Source organism: Lissotriton helveticus, chromosome 8 (genome assembly GCF_964261635.1).
Source record: "Lissotriton helveticus chromosome 8, aLisHel1.1, whole genome shotgun sequence".
NCBI lineage: Eukaryota > Metazoa > Chordata > Amphibia > Caudata > Salamandridae > Lissotriton > Lissotriton helveticus.
Window position 1 is genome coordinate 1,726,969,853 of NC_136069.1, and position 13,459 is coordinate 1,726,983,311.

General features: G+C 42.6%; 1 protein-coding gene across 1 annotated transcript in view; it reads right to left on the bottom strand.

Annotated features, from left to right (window-relative positions):
* The window catches only part of LOC144774155 (NACHT, LRR and PYD domains-containing protein 12-like), a 721,917-nt gene that overhangs the window by 639,692 nt on the left and 68,766 nt on the right, over positions 1-13,459 (bottom strand). Inside the window, exon 2 of the mRNA XM_078659171.1 lies at positions 5,362-5,675. Within this exon, the coding sequence (XP_078515297.1) occupies positions 5,362-5,653 (292 nt within the window). The 5' untranslated portion in view covers positions 5,654-5,675. The remainder of the gene's footprint in view (positions 1-5,361; positions 5,676-13,459) is intronic.

Sequence of the window (13,459 nt, forward strand, 5' to 3'; positions counted from 1 at the left end):
ACAGAATTAACTGATATTAAGAAGTTTAAAGCATATTTAAATGTAGGATAATGTCTCACCGTGATTATGTTATACGGATATTGCAACTATCCGGAGGGTCCTATGACCCTCAGGAGACTTTCCTTCTTATAAACTTTATTCGACAGTTAGGTCATAAAAGCATTTCATAAAACATCCAACAATTACAAGATAAAATAGCATGACAATATAAATGTATATAAATATAAATATTTAAAATGTGATTAAACTCCATATGGCTACCGTCGAATATACTAATAGCATAAAAATCAAATAAAATCCATTAAAAAAAATATATATTCAGATTTACAGTTTTATACAATCAAACAATCACTGCTCGATGTTCAATAAATCATTATAAAGGTGTCCTCACATTAGTTTTAGTAGTCTAGGGAGTTCAAGATAGAGCACTATTAGTTTTACAATAACTACTACTTCGAGCGAATAACCCAAGCCCATTTGTGTTTGCTGAGGGACATAAACTTTGTTTTGGCAGTGTTTATTTGTATTCCGCGCAGCAGGCAGAAATCTTCAAACCACCGGAGGGCCGGCTGGAGGACACTCGGTGTCTTGGAGATTATCAGGGTATCGTCCGCAAACATGAGGATTGGGACACGATTACCTGCCATCACAGGGGCATCAGAGGGGACCAGGGAGAGGTAGTCCGCCACCCCATTCACGAAGAGCGAGAACAGGGTGGGCGCCATGACGCAACCCTGCCACACTCTCCGCTCAATGGGGAAGGTTTCCGTAACCTCTCCCTGTCGCCCCCACCGAACCCGAGCGAATTTATCCTCATGTAGGTGCAGAACCAAGGTGAGCAGCTCCGGGGCCATCCCCAACCCCTCCAGGACTCGCCATTGTTTACAACGCGGCACTAGATCAAAAGCTGCCCTCAAGTCGACGAACACAGCATACAAAAACCCTTTCCCCAAAACCACCGTCCGCCAGTAGAGAACGATAAACCGAAAAACTTTGTAAATCGTTCTTGTTTTGGGGCGAAAACTGGCCTGGAATGGGCTCAAGATGTTCCTGTCATCAATCCAGGTCTGTATTTTTCCCAAAACTAATCGACCCATGATTTTCTGGATAGAGTCGATTAGGCTAATAGGCCGATAATTGCCTGCTAAAGACTTGTCTCCTTTTTTATATACAGGCACGATTTCTGCCCCCTTCCAAGAATGGGGGACAGCCATCCCTTGGGCTATGGCATTTGCTAGATAAACAATATATAGTTGCCAACTTTGTTTGTCATTTAAAAACAAGTCGCCGGGGACGCAATCCATAACCGGGGCTTGTCCCTCGGTTACTGACTCTAGCGCCCTATCAACGTCCCCTAAGCTTAAAGCGGCATCTTTATAAAATGTGATGGTAGATATGCCATCACTTTCGCCATCTCCACTGCAAGCATATTGTGGCTTGAAGTAATCGATCCACGAATTTTGAGCAACATTGTTCTGTGGGCAGTCCGGGCACCCACCCCTATCCCATTTGAATATGTCCCAAAATGATTTTTAATTTTTGGGCGCACACGCCTCCTTAAGATCCTGCCATTTACACTCTTCCCATACCTTTTTTGCACCAATCTACGTTTCCCTGTAGCAACATCGTGCCACTCTTACTTTACTAGGATCCCTAGTATTTAGTGCCAGGCCCAGCTCAGCCCGTGCTTGCCTACAAGCAGCATTATACCAGCTCTCGGGTTTTTTACTTAACTTATTTCTATCTGAGATCGGCTTACAGAAATATGTTTTAAGTTTGGCAAAAAGATTAGTATGGGCTTCCATAAAGGATGAATTCATTGTCCCATTAATCACACCTGTCCCCATGACTTCCAATACCTTGTTTACATCGTTCTTAATGGCAGTCAAGGTATTAGGGTGCTCGATGACTTTACACCACTTAAGGTGGCGCTCGTCGTTTGATAGAGCAGTTTCTGGGGCTAGTGTACCCTGGGTTGCTACTATCACTCCATCTAGTCCCAATCTAAACTGTGAGGTCAGGGGGTTATGGTCACTCTCAATACGGGTCTTTACCTCCATATCCACAAGAGAGTGCCACAGTTTTAGGTGGACAAGCAAATAGTCTATACGGCTGGACCTAAGACCATTGTCATATGTTCTATTACCCATCCTGTCTGAAGGTGTTCGGCCATTAGCGGCCCTTAACTGATTCCCCAGGCATAGCCCCTTCAGGTGTATTGCGGCCTCTGTCCATCTACTTATGGGTTTCATCTCAAGCTGAGGAACCCCCCATCTGGAGTCTTCCTCCTCAGATAAGCTCAGGTCATCATGCCCTAGCGGCTCAAAGGTCGTATTAAAATCTCCCGCTATCAGGGGCAGTGTATTAGTTGGCAGGGTCTCGATTAGAACTTCTAGGGCTATTATAACCTCAGACTTTTTCCCTCCTGGTAAGCCCCTGGCATAGACATTGAAAATGTCAATGTCTGGGCTAGAATGAAAACGAAGTCTCAATGCAAGGATATCACAATTTGGAACCGGGAGAAGCTGAATGTTACAATTTAAGTTCTGCTTAACCTAAATCACCAGTCCTCCTACTGGGCAGCCCTTTTGCCTTTTCACAGCGGGAACGTGGAAATCAAGGTAGCCCAATCTAAATACGGGATCCACAGACCAGGTCTCATGGAAAAGGCAAATATCAAATGTATCAATAAAATCCGACCAGTCTGGCAAAGCTAATTTAGGCCCCATACCCGCCAGGTTCCATGATACTAGTGATGTCAAGCAGGTTGCGTTAGGAGGTCTGCCACCATTCTCAGCCCCCTCTGTAAAACGGTCTTGCCGAAGCAATATATTCAACTCGGGGGATGGGGAAGAATTTTTCCTTCTGGGTGCCTGGAGGGGTAGCGCCTCACTGCCCTTCAAGATAAAAGCTACACTCTCATCATTTGGCTTAGGGCCAGATACCCCACCCTGGGAGCTGGCATTATTGGTCAGTTGACTTGTACTCTTAACCACATTATCCTCAGAAAAGACTACTACACTAGCAGTCGGGCTGCAATCAAATGCTTGCTGTCAATCGCAGTCTTCCAGCCCAGATAAGGCATTGAACCTATTAAATGACCTTATGTTCCCTAAAGTGCACCAATTCATTGGCCCCCCGTTTAAAGACATTTCCCTTTGTGAAAAATGCGGTGGTGCATAAAAGTAAGTCAAGGATAATGGATGGATTAGGGACGATAAATCTTTTTGGGGCCAGTTAAAGATGTGTTCAACAGCCCTCCTATCCCTGAAGTTGATGATTATGCAATCCCCCACTACAGACTTTGGTCGCTTCCCCACCCAGTCCACTCTTCTAACAAATAGAATTTCTGCACATACATGGTTTGGCAATGGTCGATTAGCATTAAGCCAGTAAATACACTTGTTCTTGAACTCCATGTACGTCTCGCTTTTACCCTGGTTCAGTGTGGGGACCTGCGCCAGAACCACCACATAGGGGGCTGATTCTGGGGGGAGTTCTATATTTGGTAGAATAGTTACAGGTTGAGCATAAGGGGATTTAGACAATACTTGGTGCTGATTTACAGGTCCACTAGCTTCTGCTTGCTGAGACCTCTCCCTCTGTGCTATTTGTTTAGCCACTGTCAAAATAATGGGAGGGGGTGCGGGTGCAGGACGAGGCACTAGGGGCTCAATAAGAATGACGTTGTCGCTACCTATGGGGGGTACAATGGGGTCAACAACTACTGCATTTTGCCCTAGCACATTTGTCTGCTTACTATTTAACCCACTGCCCCGATTTCCCACCCTCGCCAGAGCTGAGGCAAGTGAAAGTTCATACACACAAGTCTACTTTCGATGGAGTCCAGTCTATCATCTATTGGGAGGCAAAACTTCTTAAAAGTGCATTCCAACTTTATCCAAAAAGATGGACCCATCTTGGCCGGTGCTTCATCCCCCTCACTTGGTGATAGGTTGACCCCTTCATTAACTGGTTGCGATGTGGCAAAGCTATGGGAAGGGGTTAGGGCGGGTTCTCATTAGGTAAAGTCGCTTTCCTGATTTTTGCTTTCCTCCCTTTTGCTTGAGCTTGTGCCCCAGTACACTTCCTTTTGCATGTCAAACCCAGCTTTTCCTGCGAGATCCCTGTTTTAGCATTACTGGCTAACCGGGTCTTAATGTTAGGTGAGGGCAAGCTCCTGGCAGTAATGTTGGAATAGGTCTTGTATCCAATGAAATATCGGGACGTGCTACGGGGAGTGCCAAGGGCCCATTGGGCTGTAATATCAGACTTCTATTCCCCCCCGAGGAGGATAATATATCATGAATGTCGAGCTGTTGGAGGTCTGGTGACCGGGCCTTGGCCACACTTCCCATAGAGGATCTCTTGTCAAAGGCAATGTCAAGAGATAGTCTCTTTTCTGTTAGTTCAATGTCTCGGGCTAAAGCTGTAGACACTCTTACAAGAAAGTTATCCAAAGTGCCCATTAATGACCCTCAAGTGGATTTTCTAGCATTCCCACCTGTAGTTGGAGAAGTAGGCATAATAGTGCGGGGAATGGGTCAAGCTCCTTTTTTCAATTCATGAATAATGCCCGGTTGATATCACCCAGCACGAAGATACAACAGCTCACTAAACTTGATTGATGTTGTTAGGAGGGTGGCCCATCCCGTCCTTGATCATGCTAGAACGGGCTAAAACGGGCCCGCCCTTGGCCCGGGCTTTGCCCGGGCGTGTCCTTGCGCATCCCGCGGTGCGGGAGCCCTGGCGTCCCTTTATGCGCTTCCTGGCGCGCTGGCTGCAGGCGCGGCGTGTGTGGCGCAGGGGACGCTGGGAGTTGTAGGCTAACTCCCCTCCGGCATCTCCCTGCTCAGTGATGGCCCCCACTGACTGTCCATTTGTAGTGTTGTCACTGGGTTACTGTATGTGGTCACAACTGCTTAACTTACAACGCCTCTGAAATAAACCTTGACTGCTCACGCCACGCAACCTAGAGGGTGAGCAGGGGTTATTTTAGGTCTGTAATCCCCTTGTCCTGACTAGAGGAGAGGGTCCCTGCTTGTCACAAGTACCTACCTGTGCCAACCAGAAACCCCCAAATCTAACATAAGGTGACCCTTAACCCTTTCACCCGGGTCATCACAGCATGGCTGAGGAATTATAGACACATTGTCGACAAATAAATTAAACAATAAAACGATGCATAATATATCACAATCAAAGACTTGACCAAGAACTACAGTGAATCCACAGACCCAAAGTTCTCCTTAATATTGAGTTTCAGAATTCTTGCAATTAAAATTCATACTTTTTCATTAAAAGTTGAACAAGAAGGCATTGCTCAGCTCCATGGGCACAGTACAACATCCGGGTACTTACATCTCTGTGTTGCAGCTACAAAATCACCCAGAAGGTCCATTTTGGGAATTTTCTTCAGTACATCTTGGGTGATTCTGAAGGCCATTTGATCACCGTAATATTCAATCATAGTTTTCGCGGTATCCATGCGGTCCGCATCTTCACGTCGTGATCTTGGGATCTTGACCTGTCCAGGTTCCACAGCGCAGTCTTGGAGCCGAGTTTTGAAGAGCTTGAACTCTTGTCCAGTCAGTTCTTCTAAACAACGATAGATCACATCCCAGGCGGTCTCTGGGCTGCTTCCGTCAGCCATTATACAGCATCAACCTCAGTGTCTGCAATGAAAAATGCATGAATCAGGTGAATTCAGCTGAGCTCTGTCCCACAGTCCAAGGTATGGAGGTCTGATGGATTCATGACACTATGAGCCCCTGCACTTCTAACAGGAAACAGAAAACACTCACAGCTGGAACCGTTTCTTTAATGTAAAAGTAAAATGACCACAAACATCCCAGGCGCTTCTTCCCAACAGGAAGAGAAAGAGAGGCCCTGAGAAGCGTCCAAAGCACCGAGTACATGTTTAATGAGACTCTGAAGCTTTGTTTACATTTTCTTAGTGAGTGAAATGGCATTTGGCCAGAAGAATGCATTCATTCCAGGAAGTGTGTCCTGCTTTGCCTAGTGTTCAGTGCATGAAATAAAACAAATTTACCCAAATTAATATTTTGCTGGAAAGCTTTCTTTGTGACATATTTTATAGAAAAGAAGTGTGCATGGGGGAACCACTTGCTATATTCACTATTACCACTATTTGAGAGCAGTTGTATCTAATCCAAGTCTCCAATGTTTCTTTACCTGGGTGATATCCTTTCAACAAAATTCCAGTTAGCCATTTACAAAGGTTTTTTACAGGATATTTGGCAAATGCCTATTTTTTGACTACGCACGGACATCCGAAAAAAATACTAAGACATTCTGAAACCCCAGTAAGAACTCCCACTGAACTAAGCAGACACAGTCACACCCACATAAACAATGCTAATCCTACATAGCAATTCAATTCAGCAGACGTTAAAACAAGCATTTGCAATGCAATAGGTCTCGCATTAGGAAAGTTTGAGCTATTGGTCTTGTAAATTACAATTTTTTTTATTTATGTGTTAGTTTTGAAAATAGCGACATTAATAGCTTTTTCATTTATAATGCCAACAGTTTTAACTTTCGCAAATGTGACACCTATAGCATTTGTAATCCAATATGTGCTGTATTTACGTGACTTAGAAGTATTGATATTACAAATAACAATGGCTTTTATTTATTTTTTAATAAGTAATACTTAAATAAAAACTTTTGTAATTTATAATGGCAATAGCTTAAACTTTTGTACATAACTTTTGTGAAGATTATGTTCAGTGTATTTTATTGTGACGAAAATCCAAGAACAGAAGTGAAATATTAACATCTTTTTGTGACATTTGTAATAAAGCTTGAAACATTGAGAGAGCATATTTGAACCAGTTGTTGTTGAATGGTTGCACAGATTGATGCTGTGGTGGCGCTGATTGATGTTGTGGTGGTAACGAGTGATGCTGTGGCGTTCAGTGATGCTTTGGTAACGCATAGTGATGTTGTGGTGCCCCTGAGTGATGTGATACTGTGGTGGTGCTGAGTGATGCTGCAGTGGTGCTGAGTGATGTTGTGGTGCCCCTGAGTGATGCTGTGGTGGTGCTGAGTGATGCTGTGGTGATGCGATAGATAGACAGAGTGAGTGCGATAGAGAGATAGATAGATAGATAGATAGATAGATAGATAGATAGATAGATAGATAGATAGATAGATAGATAGATAGATAGATAGATAGATAGATAGATAGATAGATAGATAGATAGATAGATAGATAGATAGATAGATAGATAGATAGATAGATAGATAAAGGGAGGGCGATAGATAGATAGATAGAGTGAGGGTGATAGATTTGACTGTCAATCACTGTAGGAAAGAAATCTGAAATACCCGTGATTGACAGCGTACAGTATCTCCTGTGGGTGAAAAATGGAAGTTCGGGAGCGTCACCGTTGTCGTGGGGAGGGACTTCCATCTTCTCCGGGAAGCCCGTGCCCACTGGTGACGCGGGGCTCCCATGCCTGAGGGAGAGCCCCGCGGTGGCCGCAGAAGTAAGAAGTCAGGAGTGGCGGCTAAGGCCGCCGATTTGGTGATTGGGGCTTAGTTGTACCGTGGGGGCGGGGGGACGGTGGTGTGTGTGTGCGTGTGCGCATGTGTGTGTCTGTGGTGTGTGTGTGCCCATGTGTGTGTGCGCGTGTGTGTGTCTGTGTGTGCGCGCATGGGTGTGTGTGTGTGTGCATGCGTGTGTGTGATTGATTGCAGGAGGCTGACTTGCCTCGGAAGCGGGACAGGAGATGTGCAAAGCGTGTGGGTGTACGTGCGCGTACACCTGCTCAAATCGCAATGTGCATGCCCATCTCCTGTCCCACTTCCAAAGCAAGTCCCTAACAATAGAGCACGCTGGAGACTGCAGCGCTTCGTGCTGCAAACACCAGCTCTACCTAAAAAACAATTTACAACCAGCTGCCTTCAGGAAAAACCGTTTTCAACTGCAATGTGCGCTTGGATCAGGATCCAAGCTAGACTGATGGATGATACTGGTTACAGCCGAGCAGAGCCGTTGAAATTATGAGATTCTGCAGCTGTGGCATTTCCTGCATAATTATAGATTTGGCTTCTTTGCCACCCAATCCCTCACCTGCTCTTTCATCTCTAGATTTTTATCAAAAAATTATTTCTTGCTCAAACAGATCAAATGTTACTAAAATTGCTGCAACCCGTGTTGTCATTGAATGGAAGGCCCTATGCACAGGGTGTCGAGTCATCTGTCACTTGCTTATTACTGTATATGGATGTTACACTGGTACTAATAAGATAAAATGTTTGCCCAGAAAGTGTCAACACATGAAAAAATTACAACATTATGAAGTAGCTGTGCCACAAAATGTACCACATTAGGTCGCATGACTTGCCATTTCTTTCCGCCTCTTTTAGCCCATACAGCCGCACAATTTAGTCCTTCCTTGACACATAATTCAAGTGAACCCCCGTGTAGAGTTTGCCTCTTCTTCCAGAGCACATCCTGAGGCATAATGTTTTGCAACGACTGCAGTTTCTATGTTTCTGTATAATTAGTAATTTACTGTGTTTAGCGAATAATTCACAAAGTCCAGAAACTGCAGATTTTAACAAAAAATATTTAAAGCTACAAGGAATCGAAACTAACTTAAAAAACACCAGGCTTGGTACTGGTCAGTTAACTGGTCATTTTTCATTTGCTGATGCCTGTATTCATGTGTTTAACTGGTAGTAATAAGTTACAACATTTGCATATGTCATGTTAAAATATGTCCAAATGATAAAGTAGCCACACACAGCATCACAATACGCTGCATTATGCTACATAGTTTGCCTTTTCTTGCCACATAATTCAATAATTTGACCCTCCATTGCCACATAATTCCAGCGATACAAAGTTCTTATTGATGGTAGAGTTGCCAATTCCTTTTCCTCTTGGGAGCCTTGGGGTTGTCTGTGCCCAAACACAACCCAAACAAGGAATCAACAGAACTTACAGAGACCGTGAACTTGGTGGAACAGCTTTTATTACAGTCATGTCAAAATAGACATGTGGAAAACACATTAATGTAAGAAACCTACTTGGGTCAAATAATAGCAACTCATTGTGAAAAATTACACAATTGTGAAGAATAAAAACATCACACATTAAACCGTTCAATATATTTGGACTCATGAACACCGACAGCATCAGAGACCTTCACAATCCTAAATGCCATTGGACCACACAGGGTAACCACCTGCTTCAGTGAGGGTGGTCCTGCCTGACTGTTCCTTGTCCTCATCACACGTGACTGCCCCCAAACACCAAGCTGCCAAAGAGGCTGCAATGAAGTGGCCAGGAGTATAAGATCCCAAAGGCGATACCTATTGGCAATGCCAATGCTTGTTTAAAGTTGTTTTTATTCCGCACCTTTTCTTTAGCTATATTTTACGCTACCATAGACTTCTGACCTGAGGGGGCCCTGGCTCAGAACTTGGGGGTTGCTGGGCCCCGGGTTTGGTGTTTTCCCTCTCCACTTCTGTTCTAGCATTAACACGCGCTGAGTACTGAAACCACACACGCCTGCCACGCCCCATTGTATGATGGGCTACAACAAGGGCAGTAGAATGCGTCCGCCTCCAATTTGTGTGAAATCTTTCAACTGATGCCTAGGGCAGGCTTCATTCCTACCACCTGGAAGAGAGCATCGCTGCTTCCAATCAATAAACCCTCCCTCAATCCTTTGGGCAGAAACAGCGACCGCCCCATTTCACGGCTATCTCTGCCAGCCAAAACTGTTGAAAATATTTTCAATAAACAACTGTCAAATCAAATCCAGCAAAATAATTAGACCCTCCCCAATGTGGATTTCGCAGCGACCACAGCACGGAGTCACTGTTAGTTACAGCCAAGGTAGGATCGTCCCTCAATCAGGGAGGCAGAGTAGCCCCTATTCTCTTTGATCTATCAACGGCCTTTGATTATGGTAACAACCGGCTGAAGACAGATCGATTGGCCGAGATTAGCATTACTGGGGCAGCCTGGGACGTGTTAAGTTCATTCGCAGCACTAGGTGATTACCCAACCTTTCTTACTTCCTTGCAGGGTCCCCCAGGAGTCCTGGCTGAGCCCTACTCTGCTTATTGTCTATGTTACACCATTAGTTGAAGTGATTAGATCGCAAGGTTCCTTTCTTACATCGTATGCACACAACACTCAAATCGATGCTTCTTTGGCCAGGGCCGAAAATGAGACAGGGTCCAGATTCCGCGATTGTATGATGGCGGTCACTACCTGGATAAATAGGAACTGTTTAAAACTGAACTAGGAACAACTGAGGTTTTGCTATTGGGATCTCAGTCGCTTTTATGGACCCCTAGTTGGGGGAAGCAGGACTATGGGTACTTCTGTCACTGGTTAGTAAGGCCCAGAATTTAGGGGTTATAAGGGATGGCATACTCACAATCACAGTTCAAATAAATGCAGTGACATCCTCCTCTTTCTTAAGGGTAAGTGTATTTTTTTAAATACTAAATTATAGGAAACAAGAGGATGCCACATACAATATTTAGGAGTGCTTCTTCTATTTTCTAATACAGCCAAACTTCCACATATCCCGGTGGCTCCCTTGACCTCAACAACATTACAGATAACGAGAAATGTGAAGGTATTAAAAATATTTAAAATATATGGAATAGGTTGAGAGCTTATTAAAACAACAATAAATGGTAAAAAATTAATTATAAAAGACTAAGGAAATTAATTATCTATTCCCATTAAGGAATTTGAACTCGAAGGTGAATTCATCACTTAATAAATCAATATAAGCGCCTATATAGAAGAAGGTGATCTGGTGGATGAAAAGAAGAACCTCAAATTGATAACAGAGGAGTCAATAATTCCAGGTTTTTGAAAAAGGTATGCTCAGTAGTAGGATACATTTCTGTCTACTGTAATTTTTGCTGCCTCATAGACAGTTTTTTTAGAGATAATATGGACCCATATAACTCAAACCCATATAACAAAAGAAGCAAAAGTGCGTACAATAAAATCTTTTTGACTATGTTATAGAAAAAATGGATAGCTTAATATTGTAGCTTAAGAAAAAGTGTTGTAAATAATAACATGATGTATGTATCTAATTGTATGTTTCTTTTTCAATAGAACTTTGTCCTGATGAAGGTGTTATAACAAAAAAACCAAACGCTGCGTCGACAACCTAGATTTTATTGTTCTTGATGTGAATAGACACATTTTTATATAATTTGTACGTTATTGTTCCAGATGTGAATTGGCACAATTTTTAATCTTACTGTATGGCACTGTATTACTGTATTGTGTATTATATAATGCTTTGTATGTAATAAATTGTAAAATTGTAAAATTTGGGAATTTATTATACTGTTATTTGTACCTTTGGATATATGGTTGCTATTACATTGGCTTTTTGAGTTATGAGGGCTACATATGATTTGTTTTCCACTTTTGGAAACACAGGGACTTTACCTTTGTCTTTACATATTTCTCCTTGTCCCAAACTGGAATATTAAGGAGACCTCCCTTTCTTTTTGATAACTTGACTTGACGGTTGGTTAACCGGGGAGGTGCTATTTGAACCTCAGAGCCCTAGGGCTCTTGGGCCATAATGGAAGGCCTAAAGACTCATAGTTATAGTGAGAATCAATTTAATAAAATAATTAATGGCACTGTTAAAAATATTTCAACGGTGCACATCAATAGCACTGATGAAGATGAATGGCGGAATCTATGGAACACCAAAAAGAAATTAATAAGAACCAAATTACATTCAGATTTTCTGATAGACTTTTGTAAAAGGGGAATAATCCCAAAGGGACTCCAGGTAACGAACGAACCAGGAATATTCATAAACAACCCAAAATTTATAGAAAATTGGACCTTAGTGGCCAATCGATGCAGCCGCGACTGGATGCTCTTGATAATAGAAACAGCTTCAGACATTTTAATAATTGAAAGACAAGAGATAAAAGATCTAGAACAAAAACTGACAGATAGCACTGCATTAGAAGATGCCATAAAATAAACTGGAGGACATCAAAAATGATGTCATTGGATATAGAGAAATCGTAGACCCTGGCAACAGCATCCAGGCCAAAATTTTCAGAAAAAGAAGGTTAGATTTTTTGACACTTCTTACACCAGTTCTGATTCTGACACAGAAATACAAAGTGATAATCGTAGCAATGACAAAGACAAAGAGATCACAGGTGGCTCCAACAGAGAATCTCTCTCTTTTTTAGAACAACGACAAAGTTTTGGTCAGCAGAGAGGGAGGAGCAGAGGAAGAGGCAAATTTCCCACTCAACCTCAATTCCATCAGAGGCCATACACCAGGAGCCAGAACACTTGGGACATATAAATAATGCCCCAGTGATCAATCTATCCGATGTGTCACTTACAGAGATTGAAATTAAACTCCTCGAAAAAGGGTTAGGTTACGCTATTGCATCCCCAATAGATAGATTCAACCTAGAAAGAGATTTTCAGAACTTTTTCCGTAAAGTGAGACTACAATCCTTCTTCGAAGGTAAAGATAGAGCTCCCTCACTTAACAAATGAGGACTTAAGCCCAAATCAACCTGGACTCCTCAAATTAGCTAGGTTAATAAAGACATTGAAGCCTTCGAAAGGGTAGTAGAAAGGAGTATTGCGGATCTCCTTGACCAAAGAAATTGGATTAATTCCAACTTAACAATAGAAGAAAAAGAAGCCTTAAAATAATTAGAAAATTGCCATATGTTAACCATCAAGCCCGCGGACAAAGGCGGGAGTATAGTAATTATGACAACTGAGCAATACAAAGAGAAAATGACCCTACTTCTAGAAAATGAGGATCATTATCAAAAGATAAACAGGAAGGATTGGCTTCAACTTAAAGATAGTGTGAAAAGAATGCTAGATTTGGCCAAGGAAGATGAAGTGATTTGCGATGAAGAGTATAATTTTCTGCATAATACCAATCCTGTAGTGCCAGCACTCTATGGACTACCAAAAGTTCACAAGAATATTAAAAATCCCCCGATGAGACCCATAGTTTCTAGTATAGGTTCATTAACGGAGCCCCTTAGCAAATACGCGGACATTTTTCTGCAACCATATGTGACTAAGCAAAAAGTGTATATCAAAGACACGGCAGCCATTATCCAAAAACTAGAAGATTTACCTTTTAACCCTGAAACTCAATACCTAGTGACCCTCGACATTGAGGCGCTTTATGTGATTATACCACAGGACAGTACCATTGATATGATAAAAACACTCCTGAGTCCCAGCGACCGAGATCCAAACCCCCAAGAAATATTCATTATTGACTGCGTCACTTTGGTCTTGAAAAATAATATTTTTATATTTAAGAATAATTTTTATAAACAAGTAAGCGGGACCAGCATGGGAGCGACCTGTGCTCCAAGCTTGGCATGTTTATATCTAGCACAGTTTGAGGATACCTACATATTT